Genomic DNA, 14683 nt, shown 5'->3' on the forward strand with positions numbered 1-14683 from the left:
AAGGGGAACATAGGAAGCTGCCTTATACTGAGTCAGGCCATTGATCCATCCACCTCAGTATGGTCTACACTGACTGGAAAGACTGGCTCTTCAGGATTTAAAGCAAGGGACACCCCAAACTCCAGCTGAAGATGGGATTGAACTTGGAACCTTCTGCATGTAAAACATCTGCTCTACCACTCTGGATTCCATACACATGTGTATTTTAGGCCAATAAGAAACACAAGTGACCAAGAGATGCAGTCTTAGTGAAGGTTCATTCTGAGTACATGCAGAATGGTTTGAGAGGAAGGATAGGATTCAATACAAAAACCTGTTTAAAATTTCTGTGAAAACTGTCAAGTAAGGAGATTCTATAACTTTATAAGCAGATATTTAAAATATTATTATCATTAGCAAATATTTCAAATGACTAAGGCTTTAAATGACAATTTTAGGTTATATTTTAATATCAAGATTTAATATATATTTTTAACTGCTGCTATATCTGGATTGTCTCTGTTATACCCAATTGCAATTCAATGTATTCCTGTTGTGTTTTGTGATTTTTCTGATATTTCATGCTTAACCTACATATATACTACCCTCCAATATAAAGTTTCTTTGATTTCTGACATATTCTTCAAAACAAGAATGGGATCATAGATGAACAGCAGGCGCAGGGCCAGCCTACTCTTGAGGTGGACTGCAGCAACTGCCTTAGGAGGAAGGAATCCCACCCACCCCTGCCCAAAAATCAAGAGAAGCTGCAGCTTCTGACAAGATCTTGTGCAGCTCTCATGAGATCTTGCTGCCATCGCTGCTGTTTCTCACTTATTCCATGGCAGTGGGGTGCCCTGCCTGCTGCCTACCCCCCACTGCTGCTAGTGGAGAAGTAAGGAGAAGCAACCATGGCTCTTATGTTCCCCCAAGATCTCGCAGACTCCTCACAATATTTCACTGGAACACAGAAGCTGCAACTGCACAACCCCAGTAAGTGAAGCTTCAGCTGGGTGACAGCACCTTCCGCTTTCACCTCAGGCAGCAAAATAGGATGGGCTGCCCATGACCAGAAAACCTTGCTGTGAGCTAAAGTCTGTTCTTCTCAATAGAAGTTTTTCTATTAATTTAAAGGTCTTTCAAATCACATTGTGAATGATAGCATAGCTATGTGAGAGTAGCTCCTTTACATACTTGCCAACTAATATATCACTTCATGCTTCTGACAAAGTGGGCTTGAGCCCACAAAAGCTCATACCATAATACATTTGGTGCCACAAGATTATTCAATTATTCAATGGAAGGTTATTTTTATACATTCCTATATTAAAAATATTTAGTAAAATATGTAAAATATTTAATAGGATCTTAGAACTATAGAGTTGGAAGGGACCTTGAAAGTCATCTGGTTCAATCCCCTGCAATGCAGGAATCCTGCCCACAGCTGTCCCTGGTAGGGCTCAAACCACCAACCTTCTGGTTAACTGCCAGACACACTGAACCACTGTGCCACAGGAAAACCAATATATGTGTGTATTAGGGGGGAATGTGCACACAAATGCATATGCTAGTGAAAATAACCCACAAATTTGTGAATGAGAAATGCACACTAAATTGCTGGTGAATTTTCATGAGGGTCGTTAATTAATTAATTAATTAATTAATAATTAATAATCTGAAGTGGAAATGTTGAACTAACTAAACTTAAGATTGGAAAAGTGAGAAACCAAGAGAAACTGAAACTGACAGATTCATCTATCCCTAATATCTTAGCCATCAAGTATATCTAAAATTTCAGTAGCAGCTAAAAAGTGTAATTGTGTACTGTAACAGCAAAGGAAAAACAAAATAGTATGTATGCACCACAGTCTCACATCTCTTGATATATTACATTTTCTTAGTATGGGACAAAAAGCACATTAGAAAGCAGAAAGCTATACATTTAAAAAAATATGACTGGGGAGGGGAATCACATTTTTATTTTACAGTGCCTTGTAGTCAAAGTCACTGTTTATAGCTGTTATTGTAATGCTACTCTGGAAAGACAGAAATCAAAGCTTCCCAATCATGCAATCCCACTACTTTTTTGTAACAGCCATATGTTAAGCATACTCATGGATGTGTGTTAACAAACGGCCCTATGTAAAGATTGTTGTATCCTTTTTGTGAACTTCTTTGAGGTTTGTTTGTTTTCACAGTCAGGCAGTATATAAAGTTCCAGCACTGCACTGCATTATCTTACCAATAAGATATAAACTTTCAAGTATGCCTACCCTTTTGTTGTTTGACGTCGTTTTCTTATTTCTGCAGAATCTTTGGATTTCGCACTTTTGGAATCAGCCTATGGAGACAAAATTATGTAAGACTATACAGAACTGTAGAACAAATGGAATGGAAATTATAGCCCTATTCAGCATCTAATACATGAGTGAGGAGTGTGTCAAGTAGCCAGACCCCTACACTATGCCCGCCAAGTAGCTCCTGGCACCCACATACACAGCACGAACACCTACAGGGAGGAAGCCTTCACACTGTACTCATGGGTGCCAAGAGCTAGATCTACTCACTGTGGCCCTGCTCCCAGCAAACATACTGCTTTTTATCGTAAGTATCATGCCTGAAATCTCACTTATTTACAACCATGAAGAAACATTCATACAACAGGAAGATTTAGGTTGGTATTGCATCATATATTTAGAAAAGAATTCTGAATTCTGAAAAATAGCATGCTGATCATCTGTTGAGCAAAATGAATGTAATATGTTTCCAGCTCAGTGCTACGAGGAGTACAGTGGAACCTTGGTTCTCTAACGCCTTGGTACTCAAACATTTTGGCTCCCAAGCGCCGAAAACCCAGAAGTAAGTGTTCCGGTTTTCAAGCATTTTTTGGAAGCCATATGTCCGATGCGGCTGTTGGCTATTGTTTCCAGGGTGCCTGTGCCAATCGGAAGCTGTGCCTTGGTTTTTGAACATTTCGGTAGTTGAATGGACTTCCAGAACGGATTATGTTCGTGAACCAAGATAGCACTGTATATACTTCAATTCTCTCCCTACTCCCATATAGGCTGCAGTCCTATATGGACTTCCTTGGAAGTAAATCCTATTTAATTCAACGGGGGCGGGGGGGAGTCTGAGTAGACATGTGTACTGTAAATAAATAAATAAATAAATCCCAGTTACTATTTCTTTTCTTTTTTTTAAATGTTGCTTGACTTGCACACGATGGGGGTCTGAGAGCTTTGGCAGGTGTAAAATGATGTGTTACTTTTTCTTTTTATTTCTTGATGTGCACTGTTTGTGTATTTTAACTACAGTTGAGTGTGGGGATGCAATAGAAAAATAGCACCCTTGTGCAAGATTGTGCAAGAGGAAGCATCTGCTGACTTGTTCCCCCCACACGCCTGGGTCAGTGTCGCGCTGCCTAAACCGCAAAGCTTACGCGGCTGTCATGCTGTCTGGAGTATGTCCTGGTACAGAATAGTTATTCTAAGAAATGCAAACCCTAGCTGTTTTCCACCCGAGTGCTACACGTGTATATGCAACATGATGTAATGTGCGCAAGGCTAATAAACATGCAAGGCTGCTGGGAGGGAGAGCTCACTCCTTGCTTAAACCTTCACCCATGACTCCTCGTCATTTTTCCTCCGCACCTGGTGGGCTGGTTCCCCGACAAATGGTGCCTCGTGTGATTGCCTGAACGGCTTCCAGGACGCGTGCTGTCAAAGACGGTCCTCACTGCTACTCACCCGCCCGGCTGTGGCTCAAGGCGCCTTCTCATCTTCGGATCCCCGGTGAGTAGCTATTTTTCTATTTTTATCATGGGTTCTGCGCTCTCCAACCCTCAGAAACAATTTTTAAAAGACATGCAGCACCTCCTTCGGGAAAATAAACAGCAAGTACCTGAAGGTGATCTAATTGCATTGATCCTGGCCATAGATGAACATTGTCCATGGCTCCCTGACAACGGGACATGGGAAATTCCAGACTGGGATAGGATTGGCGACCACTTTCATGGCCATGGCCGCATAAATGTTCACGTCCTTAGTGCCTGGGCTAAAGTCCGTGGCTGCATGGCAACTCTTACGCCCAAAAACATCCTCTTGGCTTCGTTGCAACCACAACAAAAAACAGTCCTGAATATGCCTTTCATATATCCGGCTGCACCGCCGGATATATGAAATACCACCACCTTTTACTCCGCCACGACCACCAGATTATCAGCCTCCGCCGACGCCACTGGGGACTGCAATTAAGCAAGCAGCCCCCCTCTTAGGTCTTTCATCTGGCACGCCAGTGGCTAAAGTCATACTGCTCCCTGCGGATGTCACAACTCCTACAAATATCCCCTTAATTGCTGCTGCAATGCCTCTCACAGCTCAGCGCCCTACATTAAAAATGACACTGGGTGGACGTGAGGTAGAGGGGGTTCTGGATACAGGGGCAGATGTTACTGTGATTGCTAAACAAGACTGGCCTCCCGAATGGCCCACAAAGGCAGCTGCGCAGGTTTTGGGTGTCGGGGGAGAAGCGCCAGCCTGTCAAAGCCTCCACCCAATTGATATCCTTGTGGCTGCACAGGACATATCAGTGGAATTATTAAAAGACCTTACATCTGCCCTGACAGATTTTGGACTGTGTATTGCCCCAGATAAGGTTCAGCAAACTTTGCCTATGTTATATCTTGGACATAAATTGACACAACAAGCAGCCATTCCGGTTGTTCCCCAATTGTCTTTTCCTGCCCGCCTACGGCTGGTTGACCTTCAACAACTTTTGGGACACCTGAATTGGATAAAGAATTACCTTAATCTGCCTACTAGCACCTTGTCACCATTGTTTTTGCCTTACAAGGACACAACCTACCCGGAGAAGTCATCCCAGTTACAGAAGAAATGCTACAAGCCTTACAACAGGTTAATGCTTTATTAAGAGACCGAATGGTGGATCGCATAGACACTCTGCACAATGTGCAGTTATCCTTGGCAATTTTTTCCACACCTTTGCTGCCTACAGCCATTCTCTACTCACAGAAATCGGCTGCCCCCTCGGGTGTCAACATTGTGGAATGGATCCACCTTCCGCATACTCCACCGCATAACATTTATTCCTCTCCAGCGGCTGTAATGGATTTGGTAATTAAAGGGCGCGCTCGAGCAAAAGCCCTCTCTGGACTGGACGTTGAAAAAATTTACCTGCCTTTTTCACTCACAGAAACACAACACCTGATTTCCACCTCCGTGGCTACTCAAGTAGCACTTGTGGATTTTTTGGGAACCATCACGCATAATCCCCCCTCTGATCCACGCCTGTCTTTTCTTTCTCAAACTGTCTATACTTTAAAAACTGCTCTTTCTCCAACCCCCATCCCCTCTGCCCTTACCCTTTTCACTGATGGGTCAAAAACGCGGGGGGTGGTAGCATGGGAAGAGGGTGGAAAATGGAAAACTGAATTTACTGAGCAACAGAGGTCCGCCCAGCGGGCTGAACTTGCTGCTGTAATCCTTGCCTTTCAACTCTTTCCTGATAAACCTTTTAATTTGCTTGTTGATACACAATATGTGTATCGCCTTCTGTCTTCCCTGCCTGTTTCTTATATCACGCCTGCGTTAGATGCTGATTTGTTTGTTCTTTTTTCTACCTTGCAGTATCTTATTCAAGAACGCCGTCATCCTTTTTATGTTGCACACCTTCGTTCCCACACCAATCACCCAGGGTTTTTGGCTCAGGGAAATGCCGTGGCAGACGCTGCACTGCGATCTGAAGTGTTTTCCTTGTTTTCTGACCCTATTCTCTCTCATTCTACCTTTCACCAGCCTGCTAAAGTTTTGGCAAAAATGTTTAAAATCCCTATTGCACAGGCACGAGACATTGTCTCTCAATGTTCTATCTGTTCTAAGGCTCCAACCATGATTCCTTTTGATGCGGTGAACCCTAGGGGTACGTCCCCTCTTGCGGTTTGGCAGATGGATGTTACTCACACCCCTCTGCTCGCCCCATTTTCAAAAGTTCACTTGACAGTGGACACCTCATCTGGATTTATCTGGGCCACCCCATTGAAGGGTGAGACCGCTCGTCACGTCATTCAGCACACCCTGCGCTGTTTTGCTGTGATGGGTAAGCCACAAAGCATTAAAACGGATAATGGCCCAGCCTATATTTCCTCTCAGTTTTCATCCTTTTGTGAGTTATGGAATGTGAAATTAATCCATGGTTTGCCTTTTAATTCAACAGGACAGGCGATTGTGGAGAGGGCGCACTTGACCTTCAAGACTCTGCTGTCCAAACAACTTGGAGGTCGAAATGCCCCCTCTGCCGAGATTCCTTCAATTGTGCATACTGTTTTATTCACTCTTAACCATATTTTGTGTCCCCATAATAGGGAATATACACCGGCTGAGATTCATTTTCGAAAAGCAGAGCCTTTGGCTCAACCTCTTGTATCTTACAGACAGCTACCTGATCCAACATGGCATGGTCCTGTGCCACTCATCTCCTGGGGACGCGGCTACGCGGCAGTGGACCTGGATGGACGGCCTACCTGGTTACCAGCGCGCTGTGTGCGACCCTGGCGAGCTTCTGCCTCGCAATGAAATTTATGACTCTGATTAAATAAAATAAAAAAGGAGGGCATGTGGGGATGCAATAGAAAAATAGCACCCTTGTGCAAGATTGTGCAAGAGGAAGCATCTGCTGACTTGTTCCCCCCACACGCCTGGGTCAGTGTCGCGCTGCCTAAACCGCAAAGCTTACGCGGCTGTCATGCTGTCTGGAGTATGTCCTGGTACAGAATAGTTATTCTAAGAAATGCAAACCCTAGCTGTTTTCCACCCGAGTGCTACACGTGTATATGCAACATGATGTAATGTGCGCAAGGCTAATAAACATGCAAGGCTGCTGGGAGGGAGAGCTCACTCCTTGCTTAAACCTTCACCCATGACTCCTCGTCATTTTTCCTCCGCACCTGGTGGGCTGGTTCCCCGACAGTTGAGCTTTGGCTGCTGTGAAATGGGGGCTGCACTTTGAGAGAGGGGCCTGATGTTCACATGCCATATCTAATGTTGAGGTTTGCCTACTATGAAATGGCATGGAGTGAGGCATAACTGATTTGTGCCAGCTGAAAAATTTAGGGCATATTTATTTCAGTGCCTGGAGTGAAGCAGGCTACAAAATTTTGTCGAATCTCAGTTCCTGGGAAAGCTACATCTGTTGATCATTGGTCTCTCTTGCAGCTCATGATACCTCTGAGAAGAAAACACGGTAACTCTATTTGACACCTGCAATTTGCAAATATATTATCTGAGCAGCTTTCTCAACTACACACTATCAGCAGGATTGCCAACTTTTTTTAAAAAAAAAAAAGGCTCTGCTCCTCTGAGTTTTGCAGTTGCCTGTTAGGCAGACAAAAAAATTAATGAAAGCTGCAATCCTATGCATTTCTAAGTCCTCCCCTCTAACTATATGAGCAGAATCTGAAGCTGGAGACTGCTTTCCTCACTACCATGCTACAAAGGGCTTTACCTGTTTAATTTCCGTATGTCAGGCTGATGTTAAAGGTGAAGGAGAGTAAAAACAGAAGGGGATCCTAATGCTGCAATCAAATATATATTCTTTGGACCAAGTCCTATTGCACTACTAATACAATCCAATGCATATTACACAGAAATATGTCTACTACATTCAACAGGGCTTACTTGCATCTGCATCTGATTAGAGTCTTGCAGAGCTCTGCCTATTGTTATCCCTGGCTCAGCCTACCAGTAATGGCAGCAGGGCTGACCTGACTTCCAAGCAGCTGAGTTGCTGCTGTTTAACAGGAGGGACAGTGGGAGAGTTCAGAGAGTTAAGATATTTAATGTTACATAAAAATGCTGAATGTATGTATTAGTGTCAGAGTTGCTTCCAGATCCTAGCTCACAGAGGATCACGCTAGCCAGCGATCATTAAATAAAAGTCTTTATTGAGTTACAGTTTCCATTCTCAAGCTGCTGCGTGCAACCCTACGTCTAATGGTTAGATCGGCGAAGCTCCATCTGAGTCTCCGCCCTTTGTACACCAACTTAATATCCTAGCCTTGCTCCACCTTTTCCGCCTGACTGTTCTTCTCTGGGTCCCTCTGCCCCCCGGGGTCTCTTCCTTCCGGGATTCCTCTGACGCTGACGCTGACCCCCCTGACTCTTCTCCCTCCTTTCGGCGGGCTTTAGGACCTGGCTCCCTTTCCGGGCTGCCTACTGCGCCACCTTCCTGTGCATTTGAACTTGGTGCGCGCGCCCAACCTTCCACCTTCCGTCTGACCGTTTCTTCGCTCCCCGATGGAGGTGTGGCCACTCCTGACTCGTGCCCTCCCCCCTGTTGTGAGCTGCCAGCGCTTGACCCCTGGCGCCCTTCCTCTTCCCTGCTCTCTGGCGGTGACGCTGGTCCCGATTTCCAACTGCTCCCCTCTGAGTCCCCTCTGGCTTTATCTTCCTGGGGTGTTCCCCTAGGCTCCCCCCTTGCCCTGGCCACTGGTGCTCCTTTCTGTGAATCTTCTGATTCACTGGAAAGACTCGGAGATCTCGGGTCGTCGTCATCACTCATCTTTTCTTCTGCCTCCTCCCCCTCGCTCTCTGTTTCCTCCCTTGCTCTTGCCTCTGCTCCTGAACCCCTGACAATTAGTATTGAAGTTAACTGGGAAGGGAAGCCAGTGTTTTTCTATGGGGACTGAAGTGGAGGATAGCTGTAAATTTCCATTACAAGAGTGTGATAATCTTTCCTGCATTGTAGGGGACTAGATGACTATCAAGGTCCCTTCCAACTCCACAATTCTATTATTCTATCTTTCTGGAGTCATGAGACTGACATTGGGTTACAAGATGTTTACATATGTCAATTGACTAAATTCCTCCATGTTAAATCTATATTCCCTTTGTTCTAAACAGCCTGAGGCAGATAGGCTGGAAAGCTCAAATATTGGATTTTTGCTAAATTAAGCCTACAAACTTTATACTGGGAGCAGAATATGCTTGTCTGTGTATGAGACAACATGTTTTCTTTGTTTTTGTAATGTTTGAAGCTAAGTTCTGTTAGTAAAGCTTTTTTAACCATTTTCTGGACTGGAGAAATTTATTTCTAAACAAGAGCCAGTTTTACAGTAAGAAATTCTTCTGCTTGCATTTATTGTTTAAAATCTCCACAGAGAAGGCAGGAAGGTCTGTTCTGTGCAAGTACATAGACAGGAGCATTACAAAGGGTCTGCTCCTATGTTTGCTTAGGGACCACATGATTGTTGGGAAAAAGCACCAAGGCAAAAGCCAGCTCCAGATGGCTGGAATGCAAAACAGTGCAGATGTACTGTTGGAGAAAAGGTGGAGCCTATTCTCTGTACTGAGCACCGGATGTTAGCTCAGTGTGTCATCTGACCTGTACTGGAAGTACAGGGGAGGAGTGAGTGACTCTTCTGATGGAGTCTGAAGGGTGCAGACGCATTTCTATGTACTGTTGAGTGACAGGAATAAAACATGTAGAAAGGACTCCTGTCTGTCTCATTTCCCCTCCCTGGGGAGAATGCAGGGAGGGAGAGAGAAGCAGAGGGTGTGTTCTTCTCACGACTAATGAGAAGGATCGCCGGGTTTATGACCTAGCCTGCCGGGAGACGCAGCGGAGAGGTCATCCAGTATCTCGCTCAATTGCCTCAGGGGAGGCCAGGTACCTCTGCCTGTGGGCTGAAGATACTGACATATGGTAGCAGAGGATGGTTGCGATTCATCGAACATCTGCATGAGAGGCTGGTGGATTGTCCTCCTCTGCTCCAAGGAGGAAGAGAAGCGTCTGAAAGAAGCCAGAGGCTCAACAGACAGCTGGTGGAAAGAAGAGGTGTTTTCCAGAGCAACAAAGTTCAAGGTATGCTGCATTTCGGGCTAAAAGTGTGAACGCAGTTCGATTAATTCACTGGTTCACGGAGTTCACGGAGCTGCGTTTTGGAAAAACAAAAGCTCCGGGAGGAAGAGGCCTGCAGCTTGAAGGCTGAATCCTGCATTCCACAAATTCTTGTGGTTAAGATAAGAAGTCCTATTGAAATGCATTGTTGCTAAGTAACGGAAAGTTGGAAAGTTACTGGCAAAGGGGCTGGACTGTGATTATGAAGCTTGAGAAAAGCGAAACAAAACCAGAGAATGTTTTGGCTACAAGTTCACGTGCCCTTGGAAGGGACTTTCAATAGCAGCCTGAGTTTAGCTGCCAGGTGCAAAGAGCGTAAACAACTTGCAGTTTTGCCTGCGTGAGAAAAGAAAAAAACAACTGTTGGATTTTACAGTTTGTTTGACAGTGTGAGCTGGAGGCTTGGATTCAAAATGGATGCCAAGAAGGGGGAGACTTGCCTAACTCCTCTCCCCTGACCAGAGACAGTTATTCATCAGGGTCTGGATGGATAACTACCCCAGAAGGGGTGAGCCAAGATGATGCTGGCCAAGTTCCTAAGAGCTCAACGAAAGCTGAGGAGAGCTTTGACCCCAGAGGGGAGAGTGCAGGAACTGTGGTTGTTGGAACTGTTGGTGTTCCTGAACAAGGTGCAATGGGTGTTGCTGACAGGGGGAGGGAAGAACAGAGTTCAAATCTCCCCACTGATGAATCTACTGGAGAGCATGGAGTAGCATTGAGTGCTGTCCGATGCTACAATTGTGGACAGACTGGGCATCTACAGCGAAACTGTAAGAAGCCGCGCCAGTCAAGAGGAGCAAAGAGCAGCTCTACGAAGCCTGAGGCGTCAGGCAAAAGCCGTTCCAAGTGCCAGGTGAAACCTGCAAAGGCTATGATGGCGAAAGGAACCACGCCAGATGTTGGGAACTCGTTCATAATCGACACGGGCTGTACAAAACATTTGTGCCCGCACAAAGGACTATTTTTGACGTTGAGGAAGCAAAGCTTCACTGTGAAACAGCCCAACGGTCAGGAGTTGGAAGCGACTGGAATTGGGACTGTGTATCTTGAGAGTCTGAATTTGACTATAAGTGATGTTTACCTGGTTCCAGAACTAAGATTTAATCTGCTGAGCGTGTCGCAGATTGCAAAGAAAGGACTGAAACTGACCTATGATGCTAAAAGCTGCAAGATCTACAAAGATGGAGAACTGTTTCTTACTGCCAAAGAGAAAGATGGACTGTATTTGTTGACTTTTGATCAAAGTGATTACATGAAATGTAATTCTTCTGTTTCTAACGAAATCTTTCTTGAAGGAGTGACCAGTGTGAGCACCAGAAAGCTGACCAAGAAGGTCGACAGAGCATTTCAGCGGGTGTATGCTGATGTGATTGGTCCTCTAGAACCATCTAGAGGCAGTGCAAAGTATTACCTTTTGTGTGTGGATTGTTTCACTAATTATTCTTGGGTTTATATGATGGAGAAACCGCAAGAAACTTTAGAAAAGTTTCAGGAGTTTTGTGACAAGGTTAAAAGTATGCATGATGCTAACATTGATTGTCTTTTCACAGATGAGAAGCAAATTTTTCTGTTACAGAAGTTTCAGAAGTTCCTGGATGGAAAAGGGATAGACCACAAAGTTGAAATTTCGCAAGAAGCGTGGAACAGGGGGGTCTGTGTTAGAGTGAACAAAGAATTGCAAAAGGGGATGAATGCGCAATTGCTGAGTTCACATTTGCCACATGAATATTGGGCCGAATCGCTAGCGTCCTATCTTCATGTGTGGTTGAGAAAGGTCTCAACAGAGTTGGGATGTTCTCCTTTTGAGAAGCTGTTCAATAGAAAACCTTCTGTTGCCTATTTTAAGGTTTTCGGGTCTCATGTGAGAACAGAAGCTCCAGGTGGAGTAAAGAATGCCAGAGGCATTTTTGTGGGATATGAAAAGGGTCTCTACAGAGTAATTTTGTCTGAATCTGGTCAGGTGATTCTCACAAAGTTCCTAGAGAGTGCTCCAGAGCAAGAGCGGGTTGTAGAACCAACATTTCCCACAGGTGGCAATTCAGATGATGATGTTGATGATTTTTCTGATGTCACAGATTACAGTGGTACTGATGATGATGACAGTGATAGCTCAGAGAGTTCAGTTGTAACAGTCATTGAGAGGAAATCTCACACAATGGATAGACCTTCACAGGTGAAGGAAGAACCACTGATAGCTACTGGTTCTCAACAGAGTCCAAAGGTTGAACCAGTGAGCACAGAGGATCAGAACCTCATACGCAGGTCTGAGAGAGTCACAAAGGGTGTACCACCGAAGAGGTACTCAAAAGAGTTTGCTAACTTAGCTGTTGCATGTGTTGCTATTGTTAACAACTCAAAGCAGGTTGAAGCAGTGTCTAAGTCAGAGACAAAGACACAACAGAGAGTAGCTAGCCAAGGTAATGCAGAAGCACTCATTCCTTGGAAGCCAGACAACCAGAGAGGTACACTGGTGAAACCGGTGGTGGGGAGTTCCAAGGGTGGAACTGAAACAACAGGGGACTGTTATATGTATAACAACTGTTTGTTCTCTTCTCTGGATCATGTTTTGCCAATTGATGCTTTTGGGGGAGGATGTTGGGGAAAAGCACCAAGGCAAAAGCCAGCTCCAGATGGCTGGAATGCAAAACAGTGCAGATGTACTGTTGGAGAAAAGGTGGAGCCTATTCTCTGTACTGAGCACCGGATGTTAGCTCAGTGTGTCATCTGACCTGTACTGGAAGTACAAGGGAGGAGTGAGTGACTCTTCTGATGGAGTCTGAAGGGTGCAGACGCATTTCTATGTACTGTTGAGTGACAGGAATAAAACATGTAGAAAGGACTCCTGTCTGTCTCATTTCCCCTCCCTGGGGAGAATGCAGGGAGGGAGAGAGAAGCAGAGGGTGTGTTCTTCTCACGACTAATGAGAAGGATCGCCGGGTTTATGACCTAGCCTGCCGGGAGACGCAGCGGAGAGGTCATCCAGTATCTCGCTCAATTGCCTCGGGGGAGGCCAGGTACCTCTGCCTGTGGGCTGAAGATACTGACAATGATATCATACAACTCTCCTCAATCACTGAACTATTTGGAAGAGATGTTGTTAGTTGACCCCCATGGCTCAGACATACTGCTCATAACCACCAGGAGTCATGAATTCTGTACTGTGTCCAATTTTATGAAATTCCCTTCCAATTAAGGTCAGCCAGGCCCCCTTCCCTGCTGAACATCTGGCTATTATTCAAATAGGTTTTGTAACTGAATTTTAATTTTACAGTTTTAACTCAATTTTAGTTTCACTGTATGGGGTCTCTTGAACTTTGTAATTAAACAGCACATAAATTGTTGAAAGAAATAAAAATATAGAGTTCAAATAAAACATTATCTAAATGTAAATACCTAAGGTAAATCCAAAGGGATTGCAGTGATGTTCTTCAAATCCTATGCAGTTATAACTTTGTAGGATACCTACATCTGGCCACTTGGCCATTGTCAAGATATTGGTCTAGAGATGGATCACTGGTCTAAACCAGAATGGTTGATTTTATTTTCAGTGAGTCAGTATCCTATCTCCTCCATTATTATTTCCTCTGCTTAACAAAAGGCTCAAGCTGCATGCTGCATACATATATTGCCAATGTTATGCCTAGCCATTCATATTCAAAAGATATAGCCATAATGTTATCAGAGGAAGGAGTATAAACTTGTAACTAATGCTTCATTCAAAATTTATCTATATTTTAGTAACCAAAATAGGAAGCATTACTTACTCCCTCTGATTTCCCTGCTTTTGTTTTCCGTGATTCTTCCATCCTTTTTTCAGGTTCTTTTTCCTGACCTTCGCTCAGTGCTTTATCCATGTCTATAAATGACCCCTTTCTCTTCTGTTTCACATCTTTTGCTGGAAATGTTTCTCCTGCTTTTCCTGTTTCAGGTGCACTGACAGCCAATTTTTGTACATCTGTTCCTTTAGGTTTTGTTCCTTTTTTGCCTTTCTTCTGCACATCTTTTTCATCTTCAATTTCTGTATAAGGGAACTGCCAATCTGGAATAGTTGGAGGTACTTCAGCAAGATGAACCTTAGCCATCTCAGCTTCCTATTTTTAAAAGATAAATACAACATTTACATTTATTTAATGTGAAATGTACAGTTTGTGAGGAGGGGGTCCTAGAGTCAACAATATCTGGAGAAACCCAGACAAGACTAAAAGAAAAATGAAACCATAATACAGTAATTTAAACAGTTTCAGCTCAGAAGCAACAATATTATCTGTATTATATTCTACTTGCCTAGAGATAAAGTTTCTAACACCAATTGGACAAATTGGCATAATAGCATAGAATGCCGACAAACATTCCAGATGCTCAGGGAATCAAACTGCCAGCACAGTTTACAGTTGAGTTTCTGTGGGGCTGTAACAAAGCTCACACGAATATTAAGAATAGCAGCAGCTGGGGAAGACAGCAGACTGAAGGTTGGGAAGAAGCTCATAGACAATGGAGCAATTTGTTTTCTGTTCCTCCAGTGGCTAAGAATCAAACAAATTCAAATAAAAATAAAAATAGTTTAAACTAAACATTAGGAAGAACCTCTTGATAGTACAGGCTGCTCAACAGTGACACAAACTGCAATAGATAGTGGTGGATTCTTCTTCATTAGCTTTGAAGTGGAGGGTGAGTTGCTACCTATCGAAGATGCTGTAAAGGTAAAGGACCCCTGGACATTTAAGTCCAGTCAAAGGTGACTATGGGATGTGGCTCTCATCTCGCTCATCTCGCTTTTTGGACTGAGAGAGCC

At 44.1% G+C, this 14683-nt stretch overlaps 1 protein-coding gene across 5 annotated transcripts in view; it reads right to left on the reverse strand.

Annotated features, from left to right (window-relative positions):
* Nucleotides 1-14683, reverse strand: part of CCDC7 (coiled-coil domain containing 7) — a 146081-nt gene that overhangs the window by 100760 nt on the left and 30638 nt on the right. For all 5 annotated transcript variants that reach the window (XM_080973928.1, XM_080973927.1, XM_080973929.1 and 2 more), the window contains exons 17-18: nt 13656-13982; nt 2253-2320 (exon numbers count right to left, since the gene is read on the reverse strand). In XM_080973928.1, the coding sequence (XP_080830054.1) occupies nt 2253-2320; nt 13656-13982 (395 nt within the window). The remainder of the gene's footprint in view (nt 1-2252; nt 2321-13655; nt 13983-14683) is intronic.

The sequence above is a fragment of the Podarcis pityusensis genome (assembly GCF_964106645.2).
Source record: "Podarcis pityusensis genome assembly, chromosome: 12".
NCBI classification, from domain to species: domain Eukaryota; kingdom Metazoa; phylum Chordata; class Lepidosauria; order Squamata; family Lacertidae; genus Podarcis; species Podarcis pityusensis.